This window comes from Dryas octopetala, chromosome 9 (genome assembly GCF_963921425.1).
Source record: "Dryas octopetala chromosome 9, drDryOcto1.1, whole genome shotgun sequence".
NCBI classification, from domain to species: Eukaryota; Viridiplantae; Streptophyta; class Magnoliopsida; order Rosales; family Rosaceae; genus Dryas; species Dryas octopetala.
In genome coordinates this window covers 1,279,697-1,299,764 of record NC_141374.1, presented here as the reverse complement: position 1 = coordinate 1,299,764, position 20,068 = coordinate 1,279,697, and the positions used below count along the sequence as shown (strand labels likewise).

At 38.4% G+C, this 20,068-nt stretch overlaps 2 protein-coding genes and 1 pseudogene across 2 annotated transcripts; 1 reads left to right on the top strand and 2 right to left on the bottom strand.

Moving 5' to 3' along the window:
• Window positions 1-4,946: 4,946 nt before the first annotated feature.
• On the bottom strand, window positions 4,947-6,685 carry LOC147273081 (protein FAR1-RELATED SEQUENCE 5-like; annotated as a pseudogene).
• Window positions 6,686-8,193: 1,508 nt separating this feature from the next.
• On the top strand, window positions 8,194-11,373 carry LOC147273080 (TLR4 regulator/MIR-interacting MSAP protein). Its single transcript, XM_086256806.1, has 9 exons — window positions 8,194-8,335; window positions 8,476-8,502; window positions 8,589-8,668; window positions 9,211-9,283; window positions 9,354-9,411; window positions 9,723-9,774; window positions 9,930-9,954; window positions 10,055-10,146; window positions 11,096-11,373. The coding sequence occupies exons 1-9, from the start codon at window positions 8,237-8,239 to the stop codon at window positions 11,145-11,147; spliced, it is 558 nt and encodes a 185-aa protein (XP_086112932.1). The 5' UTR covers window positions 8,194-8,236; the 3' UTR covers window positions 11,148-11,373.
• A 188-nt stretch (window positions 11,374-11,561) lies between these two features.
• On the bottom strand, window positions 11,562-15,033 carry LOC147273079 (putative protein phosphatase 2C 27). Its single transcript, XM_086256805.1, has 4 exons — window positions 14,209-15,033; window positions 13,635-13,826; window positions 12,810-13,015; window positions 11,562-12,462 (listed from the first exon to the last, which is right to left on the bottom strand). The coding sequence occupies exons 1-4, from the start codon at window positions 14,416-14,418 to the stop codon at window positions 11,910-11,912; spliced, it is 1,161 nt and encodes a 386-aa protein (XP_086112931.1). The 5' UTR covers window positions 14,419-15,033; the 3' UTR covers window positions 11,562-11,909.
• Window positions 15,034-20,068: the final 5,035 nt, after the last annotated feature.

The following is a 20,068-nucleotide window of genomic DNA, read 5'->3' as shown; positions in this document are numbered from 1 at the left end:
CTAAACTTTCTAAAACGAGTTAAGCCCTTTTATTGAAGAACCCGGGTTGGATCAGAGTAGTAAAAAAATACAACAGAAGAAATTACTGAATATACCTTATATTATAAATAATAGTGAAGAGTACCAACCCGTGAGGGTTATATGTTTGAAATACACTAACCCTAGTCCTACATAATAAAACAGTAGATAAATAGATATGTCAGGATAATCCAATCCATGCCAGAGTGATTCAGTCTTCAACAAAGTGGTGCAACAAATTGGACTCATGGGTTGCCAATGAGAGATGCCACCTACGAGGATGAAAGATAAACACCACCACGGATCCAAAGAAAGGATCTAAACCAGATAGCAAGCCTGAAACTGACAAACTGCAAGTACCATACCCACGACCTCAGTCCTAGTCTCCAACAACTGGATTATTTGCACTCACAAGAGTACAGTAGAGGGTAAGCGTCACATACGTTCATCGCTTCCCTTCGGGGAAAATCCTGGTTAGGTTTGAAACAATATTCGAAAAATATATGATTTCAAGAAAAACAGTTAAAAAAAATGTACACCCAAAAATAGGGTATCAATACCAATAATATTGTAACCAATGCTAGTAATGATAAAGATAATTATGCCAATAATCAGTAAGTAAAACCTTTGCATGCTCATACATCTTTTTAAGTGAAAATCCTTCATGTCACGTGACATAGTTCAGAAACATACCTGCGACCGATCGCGTATAGGCCAACCACCAGTATCGAAAAATTCAACCACCACCTCAATACTGTGGTGAGATTATCCATTTACCTGGTAATACCACATTGGTTAGCCTCACCAGAAGGACATTCGACTAATCAGTCCGTACTTACCCCTCCGAAGGTTTAGGGGATCGAAACCCAAGGTCACAACACGTGCCCTTTACTCTCAGGCCGTCCAAGGTATCACACAGAGAAAATCACACAAATATGCCATACAAAAATCATGCACATTCTCTGTGAAAGACATTTCCATATACATATAGTACGAAAATAGGCAGGAAATCCAATAACCGGGATATGGTACCTTGCCCATACCTGTTTTACCAAAGTATGTCATTTGCTTGATCCCTTTCATGTGTTTGGGTCACACTTGTACCTGTTGGGAAACTAGAGATCCGAATCCGACAACAGCTATTAGAAACGTACTAAACATACTCTCGACCTTGTCTGTTAAGACCATGTAAAATCCAGAGGTTTGACACTAGCGTAACTACTAGGCTTTTCTAAATTCTTGATCCGGCATAACCCTGCTCCCCGTGGCAGACAGTCATGTCAGACCATGTGGTTTCTAAGTTTATTTTAATTTATTGTTAAGGAGGTTGATTAGATATGAACCTTACAACGTGACCAGGTTAGTGAATGAGGAAACTGAGGGAGCTCTGGCTCAGTACCCAACGCCTATATATGCTCATAGACTGACCTTAGTCATCACGTTATTTGGTTACCACTGATATGGCCTCAATATTTATTAAGTTCGTTTGATAACAACAGTTAAATAGCGTTCCGTCTATAATCACAACTTAAATAACAGCAGATTAAATAAGCTGGGTTAAGGGTATACCTGTTGAAGACTTCCCACGAGCAGAGTCTCGGTACTACTAGACTTGCTAAGTTACAAGATTAAAAGAGTTTAATTAACAAGAGATTAATTTAACAAAATTTCAACAGAGATAGTTGCTATAAATAAGCTACCTTATTTCATTGATCCAGTGGACATCTTGTTCATTGCTTTACTCTATTTCATTTTTTTAAGAGTCTGTAAACATTAAGGTACTGACAACCCAAAAAGTTAACCAAAAGTACTCAATCCCACAAATTTAACTCTCAGGTCACACTCTAGAAGGCCCAACATCCAGCCGCTTGTGACAAAGACAAAAATAATAAACTCAATCCTCCAAACCGGACTCAACTTAAGCCATTTTGAAAAAGAAAAAACAAACTACCCAAACACTACTGATTTACACTTTACCAAATTTCATGCGCACAACTCACCCACAATCAGAAATCACCACCTAAAACTGCAATCTCATCTCCAAGATTAAACTGAAAGTGCTACATAACAAAAAATTTAAGAATTCTGAGACCTCTCATATTCAAATTGATATAACAAATTTGAGAATTCTAAAACTACAACTAGAACTGCAACTGGAACCGCAACTAAAAGTGCACCTAAACCCGTAACTGAAACTAAAAGTGCACCTAAACCCTCAACTGAAACTGCAATTGCAATTGAAACTGTAGTTACAACAACAATAAAATGTGCAAAATTGATTTCAAAATCAAAATCAATACGAAAACAGAGGCTACAAACAAAGCAACACCTATAATTTCACAAAGCAATCTTGCCACCAACAGCACGTCCTCATGTGATTTCTACCACTGCGACGCCACCACGCCTTCACCACGAGGAACTGAGTATTCACTCTAGTTCATGGCCTTCGAAAACTGTCACATCGGACGTGGGCAGCGACTTTCCTCTATCTTCTCCTTCGTAGAACAAGTTCAACTCCGATAACGATCTCTCCTAGTACTTCAGGTCATGATCTGCAACCGTCCTTCATTTCTGATCTCTGCAAACTCACATGATTTATGGAGAGAGAAAGAGAGAGAGAGAGAGAGAGAGAGAGAGAGAGAGAGAGAGAGAGAGAGAGAGAGATGAATCTGGAGCATAATTGTGAGATTTGGAAATTTATCAAAAAATAAAAGCAATGAAAACAAAACAATAAAAGTGACTACTTAAAGAACACATGGCTGGCCCATGCTTGATGTCTAAAATGAGTACCTGATTGTTAAGTACACATACCTAATTGTTACATAATCATGCTTAGGGTGTGTATGGTTACATACATGAGTTGACATGTAGTATATGGTAATTAATTCTTTTTTTTAATGAAGTTTTGTTTCCATAAAGGATGAAAATATGTGACCTGCACTTGTTAAATGTAAACCAGAGTTAGCTTTATAAGCAACAATCTCATCTTATATATATTTTGCGTTAGTATATCATCTATTTAATTTATCCTAAATCTCTATGTTTAGTGATGTTATGTTACTTATATGTGACGCTTTATCATATTTAGTATGGCTAACCAGTTTCATTACCGGCATGCATCCATATATCTATACCCAGGATGGCACTGAACTTCATTGCTTAAAGGTTAGCATAGTGCATTACATAGATTATGTCCTTTAGATTAACTATTGGCTCACAATCTGGAGAGTATTCTAAAGTGACAGGACTGCCCCCGAATTTCACCCTGAATCTCTGAGAGGTCTTGTGGGAATTCAAAATCAAGTAAAATCCTATCGAAAATTTGGCAGAACCTCCCCTGAAAATGGACTAACGTTAACCCAAAATTTATAAACCTGTAAAATACTTCTAAAACCAACAACCGCCTCTACCACAACCAATAAGGGGTTTCAGACCCAACAAATACAAAATAACTTATAATTTAAGTATGGTTATCAGAGCCACTACTTTTGTTACAAAAAATTCTACATTAAAGTGAAAAGAATGTTTCAAAATGGAAATGGCGCCTACACGGTCCGAATGAAGAAATAGACGTAAATGCCTCGACATGATTTGTTCGACCTCCACCACTGTTACTATCTTGGGGGAAAGATTAACAAATCGAGAAAACGTGAGATAACTCAGTGAGTGGACGTGTTAAGAAAACGAAACATAAAATTTATTTATCCTTTTAGAAATCTTAAAATAAAAATCTCTAAAACCTCACAATCGTTCTTTGCAATCCCCAAGTTTTAAAACTATTTTGCATCCATTTTCGAAAATCATCTCAAATAAACCTCGATATACTGAAAAAACAATAAAACTTTTCAAGCTGAGAAATATCAAATCTGAACTGAAATTATCTTTGTAAATTGATATCTCAAAACGCTTACACTTAAAACTCACACCATACTTGTACCCGTATTGTAGACAATGTCCTGGCCACAATCCCGCGCACGGGTAGGCTCAAATCCTGGCCACAATCTCGTACATAGCGGTTACTTTGCACAAGCAGGCTCGTATCCTGTCCACAATCTCGTACGGAGGGGTCACTCCGCACGAGCAGGCTCGTATCCTGGCCACAATCTCGTACAGAGGGGTCACTCCGCATGAGCAGGCTCACATCTGAAAATTTATAATTGCCCCAAAGTCTTTACTTGAAAATGATACATGGGTTCCACTATTAATATATGATCCCTATTAAGAGCACATGAGATTTTTTATTGAAAATTAGTATGCTGCATTTTCTGAAAAATGAAGAAATAAATTAAACTGAAAAAATAAAAACAAGCATATCATACTTGAGTTGATAAATCAAACATTGAAAATTCATGTCCAATGACCATTTGATTTTCTGAATTGCCAGCAATAGGAGTAGAATCCTATAATTTATAAACTGAAGCAAATTTAAAGACTAAAATTCATTATAATCAATCCAAATGATCAAAATTAGTAGATATTTTATATCTAGCAGTAAAAACCAATAATTATGCTTAGTAAAAATATCTTACTTGAGTTAATACATCAACCATAGAAAATTCATGTGACATATTTGGTTGCTCTTTTGAATTACCATCGGGAGTAGAATCCTGCATTATTAAAAAGAAACTATAAATGAAAAAATAATAGTTAAGACATATTAGCTTAATATATTCATCAAAATTTAACTTACCTGCATGGATAGTTTTTTTATTGTGGGATCTTTTGTGGCTTTCTTTTGTGATCTATACTTTCGCCTTTCAAGTGGGCCTTTCAATCTTCCCCATGCCCATCCAACTGTAGCTTTTTTTTTTTACTCCACGTGCTTGTATTAGTTCTACTTGCTCAATTTCACCACTTTCACCATGAACAGCTTCACCAGTTCCACCAAGAACACTTGCATCATCTAGGCAAAGATTTGTCTTCAAGTCTTACAATATTTTAAGCAACTTCACTGAATGCTCATGTGCACATGTTGTTAACTTATCATGTTCAGCTGCAACAGATGCAATCTCACAAAAATTACAGACAAAAATAACTATATCACTTCCCAATAGACTTCTTAGGATTGTCATTAGTCTCCAGTCTATGATAATGAGTGATGGTCCTGGCCTTTGCATCTCTCGTCTATCGCTTTAATATGTAATCTTTTTTTACATTTTTCTTATCTAACACTTTTAATGCATGAGAGCATAAAATCCCAACAAATGTGAACTTCATACAACTACAAGTAACTGTTACGACTGAAGTATCAAATTTAACCAAATGCTCTTGAGACTTATAAGATACTTTGTACTCACTGGTCATCCCAGACTTACCAACTTTATAGATATTGCAATTAAGCATACCCATGAACTCTTTCTGAAAGAGTCTTAAAACCTATGGGGTATAAACCTCCACTGTGTGTTGCAACATTTCCGCATCAATTGATAAATTAGGAGTGGTTTGCATCATCTTGAAGTCCGCCATTAATTCATCATATCGTCGATTTGCCAAATCTCTCTCATAATGTTCAAAGAAGCGTAAAAGATTATGACTTGGCATCAAGTATTTTTTTAACATACTATTCATACTTTCACTATGTTGTGTGCTCATCATGTCTGCTGTGAAAGTGTGTCACCGATACACGTACCAATGCCCATTTTTTCCTCACTTCAAATGTTTCTTTCAACCATTTATTCTCTTTGAGATCATAATATTCAAGCATTTCATTCCATACAAATAGCCATTCACCCTCATCTTCAAAGTCATATATGCACTTGCTAAGATCATACCATAAATCATTTGATCTGTGAAACACATGACTCAAATTCTTCGTAGCATTCTAGTAAATATGCCAAACACATAATCGATGATAAGCTTCAGGAAAAACATGTGATATTGCTTTAGCCATTACAGCAAATTGGTCTGTAAGTATGGTCTTTGGTTTCTTTCCAAACATTGCTACAAGAAAAGTCTCAAATAACCACTTAAAAGAGTCGGTCGTGGTTTCATCATATAATAAAGCTGCACCAAACACAACAGTTTGCTTATGATGATTAACACCAACAAATGGTGCAAATGGTTGACCATATTCATTTGTCCGATAAGTAGTATCAAAACAAATTACATCCCCAAAAAGACCATAATTACTCATGGAACGTGCATTTGCCCTAAAGATATTGGTGATCATATCATCCTCATCAAGTTGTATTGAATAGAAATAGGATGAGTTATCTACCTTCATCTTTTGAAAGTATTGAAATATAGCCCCAGCATCTCTCTTTTTTTTTATTTTCAACTTTCGCTTTTTATGTATGTAATTTTGATAATCCTTATTCAAAAAACCAAGTTTCTCTTGCCCTCCAACTTCTCTACTCATGAATTCCAATGTTGCTTTTATTTGTATCTCTAACTTGTCTGCATCATCCTTTTGAGCTCTAGACATGCCGAGATTAATCTTTAGCATATGCTTCATTGGTGTTCTAATCAAATCATTGTTGTGGTTATCATTAAATGACACGACTTTAAACTTCTCATTTTGTTGAAGTTTGCAGATCATATGGGCTTCACAACCAACCCTTGAAATTGGTAAAGAATAAGATGCACCTTCACGCTGTTTGTTGTTTCGGTGACCTTCTTTTGAGCAGCAATATGTTGCCCTTGTTATAACAGCTGCCTTGTTTTTCATTTAGTGATGTTTCCTCACATTGAAATCTATTTTCCCATCATACTTGACATAAAAATTGTATGCACTCTCTGCAGAATCAAACTCCATTCCAAGTTTTAGTTCTTCATTGATTTGGTCGTCTTTATTGGGCTCACAAGTAGGTGAATGACAATGACCTTCACCTTGAAACTCCACTTTGTTACCACTTGAACAATCTAGATTCTCCATGACCCACAATATAAAAATTAATAAATTAGAATAGATATCATTTTTAAAAAAGTCATCATATCGAATACAAGATATCTAAAACTTTCTTTTCTAAAATACAAGAAAAGCAATCAAACAAGCAATGAAATATAACTTCACAATAATATATCTAAAATAAAAATGTAAATAAAAAAAATTAAAAAAGTCAAAATTGGGTCTAAGCATGTTGACTAGGAGATTTAGGGGGAATAAATAAATAAATAAATAGAGGGTTATGAATTAAGTGTCATTTAATGTGGGGTTCTAAAATAACCTAGCTCCTTAGTGGGGGCTAGTAATAATTTACTATATTTTCTTATTTGAAGAAAGGGGATTCAAACTTGGAAACTCTTTCTCAACATTAAAGAAAAAAATATCACTAAATTAATAGCTAGTTGAAAATCTAAGATCTACCTATGAAAATAAAAAATGCGTCCATCAGAAAAACTAGGGCTGAACTATTAATAATGTTGGTGAGAAGGACAATCAGCTTAATCACTTGAGTTTCAAAATAAAATTCATATGCAGAAATGCAGATGCGACATTTTGTCTTTTAGGTTAGGCTTAGTTTGGGATTGCTGTGAGAAAAAACAGCTGTGAAGTAAAGCAGCTGTGAAGTAAAGTCAGCTGTGAAGTAAAACAGTTGAGTGTTTGGTAAACTATATTTTCAAAAGTGCTGTGAGTACAAAAAGCAGTATGAAGGTGTTTGGTAAATTGTAATGTAAAACCGCTGTAGCTATTTATAATTACTAAAATGAGGGTAGCTATTTATAATTACTAAAATGAGGGTAGCTATTTATAATTACTAAAATGAGGGTATTATGGATAAAATAAAATTTTCATTATTGCTGTGATTCACTGCAGCTTTCAAAAACATCTACAAACTTGCTTTCTATTTTTGCTGTGGAAAGTTGAGAATTGTAGGGCAAAACATTTTTTCATTTTTTTACCAAACACCAAAACTGCTGTGGGTGATTGAGAATTGTCATCCACAACAGTTTTTGGGTCCTCCACAACAATTCCAAACAGGACCTAAATTAATATCACAATGTCTTCTTAAAAAGTATATTAGTGGTTTGATTATAAAATCTAATTTACTAATAAAAATCGTAGTACGTTAGCAATGGCATTACGTTTTTACTGACAGGTGGGGTTGGGTTGATCCATCGAATGGATATGGGCCGGGAGTCCAGACCCAGCCCATCAGCCCAGATAGCAATCAGAATTCACCCTTCAACGCCCGGAAGAAGATCAATGTGTGAATTTGTACGAGAGAGAGAGAGAGAGAGAGAGAGAGAGAGAGAGAGAGAGAGATCCAAGTAGAAGATGGGGGCGTCAATGGTGGTAACGGTGGTTTTGGTATTCGCCATATTGTCAGTGGCTTCTTGCATTGACGACAAATGCGATGCGTGCAATGCGGTCGCGGTAAAATCTCGTTTCTTTTCGTTGTCTTCTTGTTTCTCCCAGTTCCTTCATCTGAAAATTGAAATCGTGGATCTTGTAAAAAAAAAAAAAGATAAATAATTACTCTTGGAATTTAATTCCGGTGTCAAATGGGTTTGCAGGAGGAGCTAGAGTTGGGACTTTCCAAAGTAAGATTTTTAATTCATATGCTTTTGGATTTTCCTCACACTACACTAGTAACTGGGTTTCAATTCATACCATATTTAATTTCCAGGAAAAACCCAGAAACCACTTGGATATGAGACACCGGTTGGACTCTCAAGGTCAACGCAAAGGAAAGGTAATCGATTACAGGTATTGCCTGCATTGCTTCCTAGTTCCTTCTCTCACTCACAATTGTACTGGTACGTAGCAGGGAGTTTTAGAATAATATATCATGATTTTACCACCAAATGTGCCACATCGAAGAAAAAAAGAAACCCGAATTAGTAGTATAACAGCTCTTCAGCATCCTTCACTTGGAAGCTATAGACTAGATTTGGTATCAGAGCATTCTGCAACTTGCCAACTCCACGAAATGGGTGACCTATAGACTAGACTAAAATGCCTTGATATTGTATATGTGCAAAGTGCTTAGTCATATTTTAGACTAGATTTGGAAGCGTGGTGGAATATAATGATCCAAAGATTCCACATAATATAATGAATAAATAAACATCCTAGGCTAGTATATGGGATGATGACTCTCTGTCTTTTGAATATATAAATCAGTACCCCATAGGGAATTTTAGCATATAAATCACTAATACTTATGTGATAACTTGTTGTATAAGTTGTTTTTAGTCCACTTTCTTTTACTGGTGGCTGATGACTCTTTCTGCAATTGTTTCCAATAGAGTCAGTGAGCTCAGAGTTGTTGAACTCCTTGATGGGCTTTGCGAAAAGATGCTCGATTACACTCTTCAACAGGTTAATGCTCTTAGGATTCATTTCTTTTTATCACATTTGTAGTTTTACCAACTCTGGTTTTCATTTGCAGGTTGATTCAAACCGACAAGAGTGGATCAAAGTATATAACTGGGCTAACCTCACAATAAGTATGTATTCCGTATGATATAGATTCTATAGATTAAGTTTGTTTCTTTAAACTGAGATTTATATTTGCATTAGACTTTTTTTTCTGACGAATTTATAGTCACTAAGCAGCAGGCTGATGTGCCATTTTTCTTTTTGATCAAAGAGAACATAACTAATAATCTAACAGTTTGCCTACAAAGTTCCTAGAATAGGAGAAAAGTTTGAAACAAAATGAAATTTAATCTCTTTAGTTGTTTATCTATACTATACATTATGAGATTTTAAACAATCGAATTCCTTTCTTTTTTAATTTCTTTGTGTGTGTTTCTAGGTAAACAAGAAGCTAAAGCATATTCAAAGGATATATCAACTTATTGTGGAAGGTAAGATGCCAACTTTGTTTTCCTGTACTTTGTACCGAGAATTCAATTGTGAACTTTAAACTGGTTGTCCTTGTCCTATGAAAAATGAGGATTTTTATAAACCAGTTAAGCCTCCCATGATTCAGAAGCCTAACCCGTGTATTTATTTGGGACAGATTACTTGAGGAAACAGAAGATGAGGTGACCTAATATTCTTATTCTTGCTATCAATGAAAGAAATAATTAATGGTTGCATTGAAAATTAATTCTTCATCTGCTGATCTTTCAATTACTTTTGCAGTTGGCAGAATTGATAAAGAAAGGATCTGTTAGAGTAGGAGATGTAAGCAAGGTTCTATGTCAAGATCTGAGTGAACACTGCAGCAGGACAAGGTAAGTTTGATTTGCAATGCATCATACCTTTACAAAATGGAAAAAGAAGAAAACAGGAAAACATAATTTCTACTTCTCCCCTCCCAGGGCCCCAGCCATTGCAAAGACCAATCATGGCATGATATCGGTGATAATTGATAATTAACACTTTTCTTTCACACTGGGCAGTTTAGTTTAAAGGTTTTTATTAGAGCAACCCAACCTAGTTTCTGAGAAATATGATTAAGCGACATCTGTGGGTCTACCCACCAATTAGGACTTAGAGCATTATTGCCCAGTAAGGAACTTTTGTGGGTTTTTCTACTTGGTAGAGTTCCCCTTTGTCTAATTGTTCTATCCATTTGGGTGGAATGATTTAAAAGAAAGGGTTTGGATTTGATGGGAAATTTTCAAGTAAGGATGTCCTTACTTTAAGAAAAGTAAGAACATCATCTTTGGTCCTACAATTCAATGATCGGAATCGTTTATATTCTAGAACATCATTTAAAGATCACCCTTGCAAAAAATTAGCCAAATCGGAAACTGTTTAGCCAGTTTATTACAGCCAACATCATTTTAATTTTATCTGGAGAACTGTATTTGTTTGCACAGTTTAGATGACCAAACAATTACCGATTTGGTTGATTGTTTACAGGAGTGATCCTTCAGAGAGGATGTTCTTACTTTTCTTAAAGTAAGGACATCCTTACTTGAACGAGAATGTGGATTTGATAACTATATATATATATATATATATATATATATGTGAAATAACTATACACAAGGAATCATTTGAAATCCATGTATTTTCTTCTCTGTTTTTTTTTTTTTTCAATTCAAATCTTGATATATATATATGGATTGTAATAGTTCAATCAAGCAATTTGACCACATAATGTTTACTAAATCCCAAGATTTGAAGTCACTCCTCCCAAATGAGCCCAAAATTATTTATTGTGTCTATGTGCAGTGTATCACATCAGGAAAATGGTTTTGATGGTGGATCAGATGGAGAACTCTGAGTTGCTCAAATTCAGATGTTACACCAGCAAGAGGAGATATGCAAGCCAATTAACTTTTAGTGAAGGTTTCATCGGTTCAAGTTGGCATTGTTTTTGAAGTGTTATGCTTTTGAGGGACAATTGCTTATGCTTATACCACAGATTTTGCTTCTAAACTTATGCCATTATGTACCAGTTTGTTGCCAACTAATACAAGACCAGAGTCATGCATCTTTAATCGAACTCAATTGGATTATTGGAGAGTGGTTTTTTGTCTTGTCTATTGCAGTGGTTCCTGATAGGACCAACATGTAAAGCAGATAGCAAGCCTCCTTCCTTTTAAGTGATTTCACATTTGCATGGCCCAAAATTTGACTGTTTCCAATACCAAAAGCAAGGGGGAAAACTCTCAAAAACACTGGGTAGGCTCTAACATGCTTGCAAATATATATATATATATATATATATATCTTTTTTTCATTCAAATTTTTTTGATGTGGGACAAATGGAGAATAGTAAGTACATATTTAACTGGAAATCAAAGAATGAATACTTCCCACTGGTACAACCGTACAACACTTGTTAGATGTATAGGATATACAACATTACAAATAACCCCGCATAAATAATACTTCCCTGAATGAGGCTGAGGTTGAACTCAAATAATTGCTATGGGCCTCTAATGCAGCAGCTTAGGGGTTAAAGATTACCCCTGACCGGTCACCAAATTTAACCCTTTGCATTTATGTACATAACCGTAGAAGCATTCCTCTATCTCATGAGTTAACAGTCCATTGCACCCTTTAGTAAATTAAGCCCTTCTAAGGATATGCTCCTCCTAACTCGGGTTTGCGGTATCTCTATCCGGGGGGGAGCGTCTAGGGAAAAACAAACCACAATGACAGTTAAATTATCACATGTGTTGCGCATGAGCGCCTCCCTCACTAGTTCTCTTGAGCATCTCTCTGGATCATTGTGGACCATCAATTCTTTCCTCGCCATTGTCACAGCACATTGGCTGCTCATTACATCCCACAAACCATCACACCCCATTATCAAAAACTCATCATCCTCCATCAGGTGTGTCTCCTGCAACTCAGGCTCTGCACTTAGAGGGCAGGCAGAACCTTTTGGGCCCTTCATGTGCCAGTCTCCAAGAGCGCGAGCTACAGATAGTTGGCCATTGAGGTAGCCATCATAAATGACACCGCCAAGTTTCTCAATTCTTAGCCTTTCGGATGTGCAATTCGGTTTGTGGTCTTTTGACATCTCTATTGCTCTACCCCGCCTCCCTAGCACAGCTCGACAATCCCCAGCATTGGCAATTATCAGGGTCCTGTAAAGAGTAAAAGTATGTAAGAAATGAAACAAAATCCTGAGTCCAAAATGCAAAGTATCTAAACAGCAGCGCTAGGAAAACTCAAAGCTCATCCTTAAATTTCTTTCTTCTTTCATCACTTTCTAGAGCACTATCACAACTATAGTTAGATATTAGTATGCCATGTTCCAATGCAGTTTCTATAGAAATCAATATTTGTAATTGCAAGAGATGTCCCGACACCTGGGAGCCAAACTTGTGTCTAATTAAAGCAGCTGTCAGAAGAACTCAAGCTAAAAGTTCATCATTATGAGTTACACCCTGATGCAAACAAGTACCTAAATGCAGCGAAGGAGCTGACTTACCTTCCCAAAATGAGAGCAGTCAGAGCAGTGGTGCCAGAGGAAATATCTAGAGAACTCGCATCTGCAAATGCATAATCGGCTTTCATGTAGGCACTCTTAATTGCACTCTCCAAACACATTGGAAAATGGGAATCCTCAACAATGAATCTAAGAATGTTATGTCTGATAAATGATGCTGCATCTGTGCCTCCATGGCCATCAAATACCTGTTCACATATATTTATATTAATATCAGTAACTGTATAAATTACAAGGAACACCACTTCCTGAGATAACTGTCCAAAATTACAAGATTGAGAAGGGCGGACACCATTGAATTGAAAGGGAAGTAAGCGAAGAAATTTTAAAAAAAAGTTATAAAAGAATGATCAGGCGAAAGTTAAACACTATTGTGGTTAAATATAGTATACCTACCTGTCTCTCTTCAGCCAGTTATTCTCCAATTCATTTTATCCTAATTTCCCAATCCAGGGAAAATTTTCATTTCAAATAGATTAAGTGAAACCATTTAGTACAAGGGAGATAAAATATCAATCACTGTAGGTCAAGTGGAAAAAAGTAAATTAAAGAACCTCTTCAAAATCCTGTTCGACCTAACAATTATTATATCGCCATAGAAAATTCACAACAATTTTGTGGAAAAGGATTATGATGTTGATCAAAAACTTTTGAGTACTGACTAACAAGTGACAGCCATGTCATATAATCTAACAAGTGACTAACGTTTCCATCATCCATTACATTGTCCAGCCTTAAGAGGGGCTTTAAAATTTTTCTGATTAATGAGCAGGTAAAAGTGATAAGGTATGAAGGCGACATACTCACCCCATAGAAAGCTCCAGGTGAAGGAAAGTCAGAAGTTTGACCTATTTGTTCACTAAGATTATCTACGCACACATGTTCATCCTCCATGTACTGTTTAGGTCCTCTTTCAGCACAGCTTCCTGACCGGAACACAGGTAGAAACCCCGACTTTTCATCGGGAGGTGATTTGTTGGCTACAATCCCATCATCCGACTGGAAAAACGTCAAAAGAAAACGCCAGTTGAGGTGCAATCCCAAAATTTGATGCCAAAAGAAAACAGAAGAAGAAAAGGACATTGTTCCAAGTACAATAAAAATAAATGCAAGGTGTAAATTTGCTGTTTACTATTTCTGGCAAAGGAAAAACAGAAATTGGAATCTTACAACTTCTGGGATTCAATCAGTATTATAAAGATTCCAAGTCTGATTTTCCTTTTCGAGTTCATTGCAGATAAACAGAGAAGAAAGCAAAACATAAAAGAAGTACATAGAGCATACGCAAAGATGAAGTAAGTTTGACACTTCAAAATATATTGCTAAACAAGAAGCATATCATATGATATATGGTAAACTTAACAGATTGAAATGAACGTACCAAATCATTCAAATTGAGTTTAACAGAGCTGACGCTGTGGCGCAAGAGCGGGAGATGGCGCGGAGGTTTTCCATTTGGCATTTGTTTGAAAGCATTCAAATTGTCATCATCCAAGGCCGATATGTTGTCCTTTGTGTACCCACCTTCTAATATGGTCGACGAGGGAAGAGAAACGTCCGTACCAGCAGCCATATTCACCTGCACAATCATGAATCAATTGCTCCAATACTAAAACGACCCCGTTTCCTCTGAGCTTTGTAAATGGATCAAAGCAAAAAGCAGCTCAAAATTCCAAAGTAGAAGCTTGGCATATAACCCTTGAATTAGCAACACAAACAATTGCTTCAGATCTAAAACAACCCCAGAACAATAATTACAAACCAAACCAACAGCATCACCAAATGCCCAATCTAGCTTATCTTATCTGATCAGACTCACTTCCTTGAGGAATCAAATATGGAAATAAATAAATAATGCAAAGCAACCCCTTCAATTGAATTCTTTGATCCCACGAATACTAAAAATTATGATCGAAGATTCAATTCTCTCAGATGAATGAGAAGAAGTTTAACCCCATATAATTAAAATAAAAAGGAAAAGGAGTGGTATGGGCAATAATTGGGGGTATGGAAAAATGTAAATTATGTTGAAGAGAAGTTGGGGAATTCTCAGAGTTGGAGAGAGAGGACAATGAGGATGAGGAAGAGGAGGATGATTCTTATTCCTTATGGCTATGGCTTTGTGGTTTCTTTTTCTGAAAACCCTAAAAAGATGTCTGACTCAGAGAGAGAGATAGAAAGAGAAAGAATCATTAGCTTTTTTAGAATGAGAGAGATGGATGGGCGATGAGTGATAGATACCTGTTATTTGGGCTTTACGATGGGTCATAGTTATATTAGTATTGGGCTTATGGCAGGATAATTCAATAAGATGGCTTCAGAGTATGTGAATTCTAGAAAGGTCTTCCTGCCAGCTGTCTTGCTCACGTTATTAGTATTGTTAAGCCTTAGTAGTTGATTTTTCCTTTTGAGCAAATTTCTTTTCTTTATATGTATTGCAGTGTAACAATTGTAAGTCAGACTTGGATGAAATGATATTTTCTTTTGTGGTGATGACCAGTTAAATCATCTTTTTCGTCTTTTTCTTCTTTTCTTGCTATTTTTCTTATCTGCTCAACTCAAGGTGCCACCATAGGTATCAGAGCCAGTACCTGCATATGGGTCCTAAATCAAAAAATCAAGGGCTTCTTGACTCCATGTCCACCAATGTCGACCTCTCAAATGCACTTATGGAGTCCAAATTCAATGAGATCCACACTGCCATCTCATCCTTGACTAGCCAGCAAGATGATTTCAAAGCTACTGTTCATAGTGAGTTTCTTACTTTTCAAAAAACTCTTTTGGAGGAATTTGGGAAGCTCCAGATTGGTCCTCACCCTTCCATTCCACCAGATTTCATTGTTTCCCGTCCTCCACCTTCCACTCCACCAGATCTCACTGCTTCCCTTCCTATTTTTGGTTCTCTTCCACCGACCCATTCCCTCCCTTCCCAGCTTCCTCCTTCCTCGGGCCCTACTACCACCCCTATCGGGTTGGGTTTTCTTTCCACCGACTCGTCGCCTAGCCGTCCTTCAAGTTTGCCTTCCGCTGGGCCTCCTTCCCTTTCCATCTACATACCCACCTCGTCCCACCCATATTCCCCACCTTTCCCCCATAACCACCAGTACAACCCACCACCAACCCCTTCCCCATACCCTTCCAAATTATGGTTTCCACCCCTCATCAGCAGAAATGGTTACTTAAACTCTTGGGGTACAATTACACAGTGGAGTATCGAGCTGGTCCTCAAAATAAAGTACCAGATGCTCTCTCGCGCCAATCTGAACTTCTTTCTTTAATGGGTCTCTCCACCCCTATTTTTGATGGCATTCAAGAAATTCAACATCCTGTGAGCATAGGCGTTGAATTTCTTGAATGCCATCAAAAATAGGGGTGGAGAGACCCATTAAAGAAAGAAGTTCAGATTGGCGCGAGAGAGCATCTGGTACTTTATTTTGAGGACCAGCTCGATACTCCACTGTGTAATTGTACCCCAAGAGTTTAAGTAATCATTTCTGCTGATGAGGGGTGGAAATTCTTTGATTCAAAAAATAACTGATAGCTTTGTGGTCTATAATGATTTTGAATTTCTGACCCAGCAAATAGGGTCTCCACTTCTGCACGGCAAACACTACCGCCATCATTTCCCTATCATATACTGAGAGAGATAAATTTTTACTAGACAATGTCTTGCTTAAGTAAGCAATGGGATGCCCATCCTGCGTAAGAACAGCCCCAATTCCACTGCCTGAAGCATCACACTCTACTGCAAAAAGCTTGGAGAAATCAGGAAGGGCCAAGACAGGGGTATGGGTGAGAGCATGTTTGAGCTTGTCAAAAGATTGTTCAGAGTCTAATGACCAACATAATTGGCCCCGCTTCAACATATTAGTCAAAGGCCTGGAAAGCAAACCATAATTTTTCACAAATTTGCGGTAGTAGCTTGATAAACCCAAGAAACCACGAAGTCCTTTGAGAGTGGTGGGTTTGGGCTAGTTACAAATACTTTCGATCTTAGAAGGATCCACTGCCACTCCAAGGGCAGATATGATATGACCTAAATACTCAACAGAATCAGAACCAAATATGCACTTGTTGCGCTTGACCTTCAAGCTATGGTGGCGCAAAAGAGAGAAGACCTCAGAGAGGTGGTGCAAATGATCAGACATAGAGCGGCTGTAGACCAAAATGTCGTTGAAAAATACCAAAACAAAGCGGCGCAAGAGGGGCCTGAAAACGTCATTCATAAGTGACTGAAATGTTGACGGAGCATTAGTTAAGCCAAATGGCATAACTAAAAATTCATAATGGCCGTCATGAGTGCGAAATGCTGTTTTCTCAATGTCCGGCTCGTGCATTCGTATTTGGTGATATCCCGACCGCAAATCCAATTTGGAAAACACTGCAGCACCATGAAGCTCATCAATAAGCTCATCAATGACTGGGATAGGAAAGCGGTCCTTGATAGTGACAGCGTTCAAAGCACGATAATCCACACACATTCGCCAACTTCCATCTTTTTTTCGGACTAACAAAACTGGAGAGGAATACGGGCTAGAACTTGGTCGGATTGCCCCACTATCAAGCATTTCTTGCACAATCTTCTCAATCTCGGTTTTCTGAAAATAAGGATACCTGTAGGGGCGAACATTAATTGGAAGGGTATTGGAAACTAATGGAATGCGATGATCCTGCAACCGTTGTGGGGGTAGTGAAGAAGGAACTTCAAAAACATCCTGATTTTGTTGTAACAGAGACAAAATGAGAGGATCTGTAGTGCCCACAACTGCTGTGGAAACATCACCAACTAACATTAATTGGGCCATAAACCCATTTTCTCACACTTCAACGAACGACTCATCGAATGCACTTGAACCACTTCAGTTGTAGCATTATTAACCCCAAATAATTGGCACTAGTTGCCATGGTGAAGGAAACGCATAGTTAATGTATCAAAGTTCCAGAGTATTTCACCCAGAGTAGCCAACCAAGAAGCACCTAAAATGACATCACAACCTGCCACTGCCAAAACAAAGAAATCGACCTGGAATTGATAATTTTGAACAGAAAATGGAACGTTCAAAATCTTACCCCTGGTAGAAAGTCGCACGCCATCAGCCACCAAAACTTGCAAAGCCCCATCAAGATGAACTGTAAAACCCAATTTCTTGGCAATGACTGGGTTCAGAAAATTATGACTAGCCCCAGAATCAATTAAAATACTTATTGGAATACCCTGTACGGTACCCAACAAACGCATAGTGCGAGGTTGATGGCCCCCATTCAGCACCTGAATCACTGGGTCAGTGGGAAGAATGGTATCTGGCAGTGAGTCAGGCACCACATCCCCTGCATCATGGAATACCTCCTCCTCAAGCTCCTCATTGTCGCATTCAATTAAGAGGAGTTGAGGTCGATTACTGCAACGGTGGCCTGGACGGAAGGGAGCATCACAATGGAAGCAAAGGTTTCGGGCATGACGATCCTGAACCTCTGCTGAAGTAAGGCGTCGTATTTGATTAGTAGCAGATGTAGGCTGTTGTGGTCGGTGTGGAGCTGGGGGGGCAAGCGCCCGTGGCGATGGGGGCATAGTGACAATAGGCTGAAGATTCGAAGGTGGAAAATAGGGACCAGTAGCGGGCCGAAGAGTGAAATCAGTGGACCCCCGTGGGAGAGAACGCCGACCAATAGATTGGGCCAAGAGTTTGGCCTCCTGGATACGGGCCAACTCAAAGGCAGATTGCAAATTAGTGGGCCGGAAAGAGCGTACCTCATGGCGTAACTCGTCTTTAAGGCCACCAACAAAACAGCCGAGGAGAAGTTCATCAGACCAAGACGGTGCACGACAAGATAGGCGGAGAAACGCCGTAACGTACTCATCCACAGTGCCCGTTTGAGTGAGCTTGGCCACAGCAGCGTTAAGATCTAAGAAATCAGGCACGCCAAAACGCTGATAAAGCATAGCAGTGAAAGTGGTCCAACACGGACTAGGAAAGCGGGCCTCATACCAATTCAGCTAGGCCAAAGCATCCCCATCAAGGTGGAGGGAAGCAATCGACACCTTTTGATCCTCCAAAACATTGTGAAACTTAAAGAAACGGTCAGCATTAGAGACCCAAGCCAACGGGTCATCCCCTGAGAAACGGGGCAATTCGAGCTTTAATGGTCGCATGGAATTGTGAGGCGGGGGAGGAAAAGTGGCCAGAGGAAGAGAGGTGGGAGGAAGTGGTGGGTTGTATTGGTTGGTGTGGCTTGGAGAAGGGTATGGGGAAGGGGTTGGTGGTGGGTTGTACTGGTGGTTATAGGGGAAAGGTGGGGAATATGGGTGGGACGAGGTGGGTATGTTGATGGAAAGGGAAGGAGGCCCAGCGGAAGGCAAACTTGAAGGACGGCTAGGCGACGAGTCGGTGGAAAGAAAACCCAACCCGATAGGGGTGGTAGTAAGGCCCGAGGAAGGAGGAAGCTGGGAAGGGAGGGAATGGGTCGGTGGAAGAGAACCAAAAATAGGAAGGGAAGCAGTGAGATCTGGTGGAGTGGAAGGTGGAGGACGGGAAACAGTGAAATCTGGTGGAATGGAAGGGTGAGGACCAATCTGGAGCTTCCCAAATTCCTCCAAAAGAGTTTTTTGAAAAGTAAGAAACTCACTACGAACAGTAGCCTGGAAATCATCTTGCTGGCTAGTCAAGGATGAGATGACAGTGTGGATCTCATTGAATTTGGACTCCATAAGTGCATTTGAGAGGTCGACATCGGTGGACGTGGAGTCAAGAAGCCCTTGATTTTTTGATCTAGGACCCATATGCAGGTACTGGCTCTGATACCTATGGTGGCACCCTGAGTTGAGCAGATAAGAAAAATAGCAAGAAAAGACGAAAAAGATGATTTAACTGGTCATCACCACAAAAGAAAATATCATTTCATCCAAGTCTGACTTACAATTGTGACACTGCAATACATATAAAGAAAAGAAATTTGCCCAAAAGGGAAAAGCAACTACTAAGGCTTAACAATACTAATAACGTGAGCAAGACAGCTGGCAGGAAGACCTTTCTAGAATTCACATACTCTGAAGCCATTTTATTGAATTATCCTGCCATAAGCCCAATACTAATATAACCATGACCCATCCTAAAGCCCAAATAACCAGGTATCTATCAATTACCCCCCGCCTGAAACATGGCATGTCCTCAGGCTAAAGAGAACTGGGGAAAGCGGACACGAATGTCATCTGCATCTTCCCATGTTGCATCATCATCTGGGAG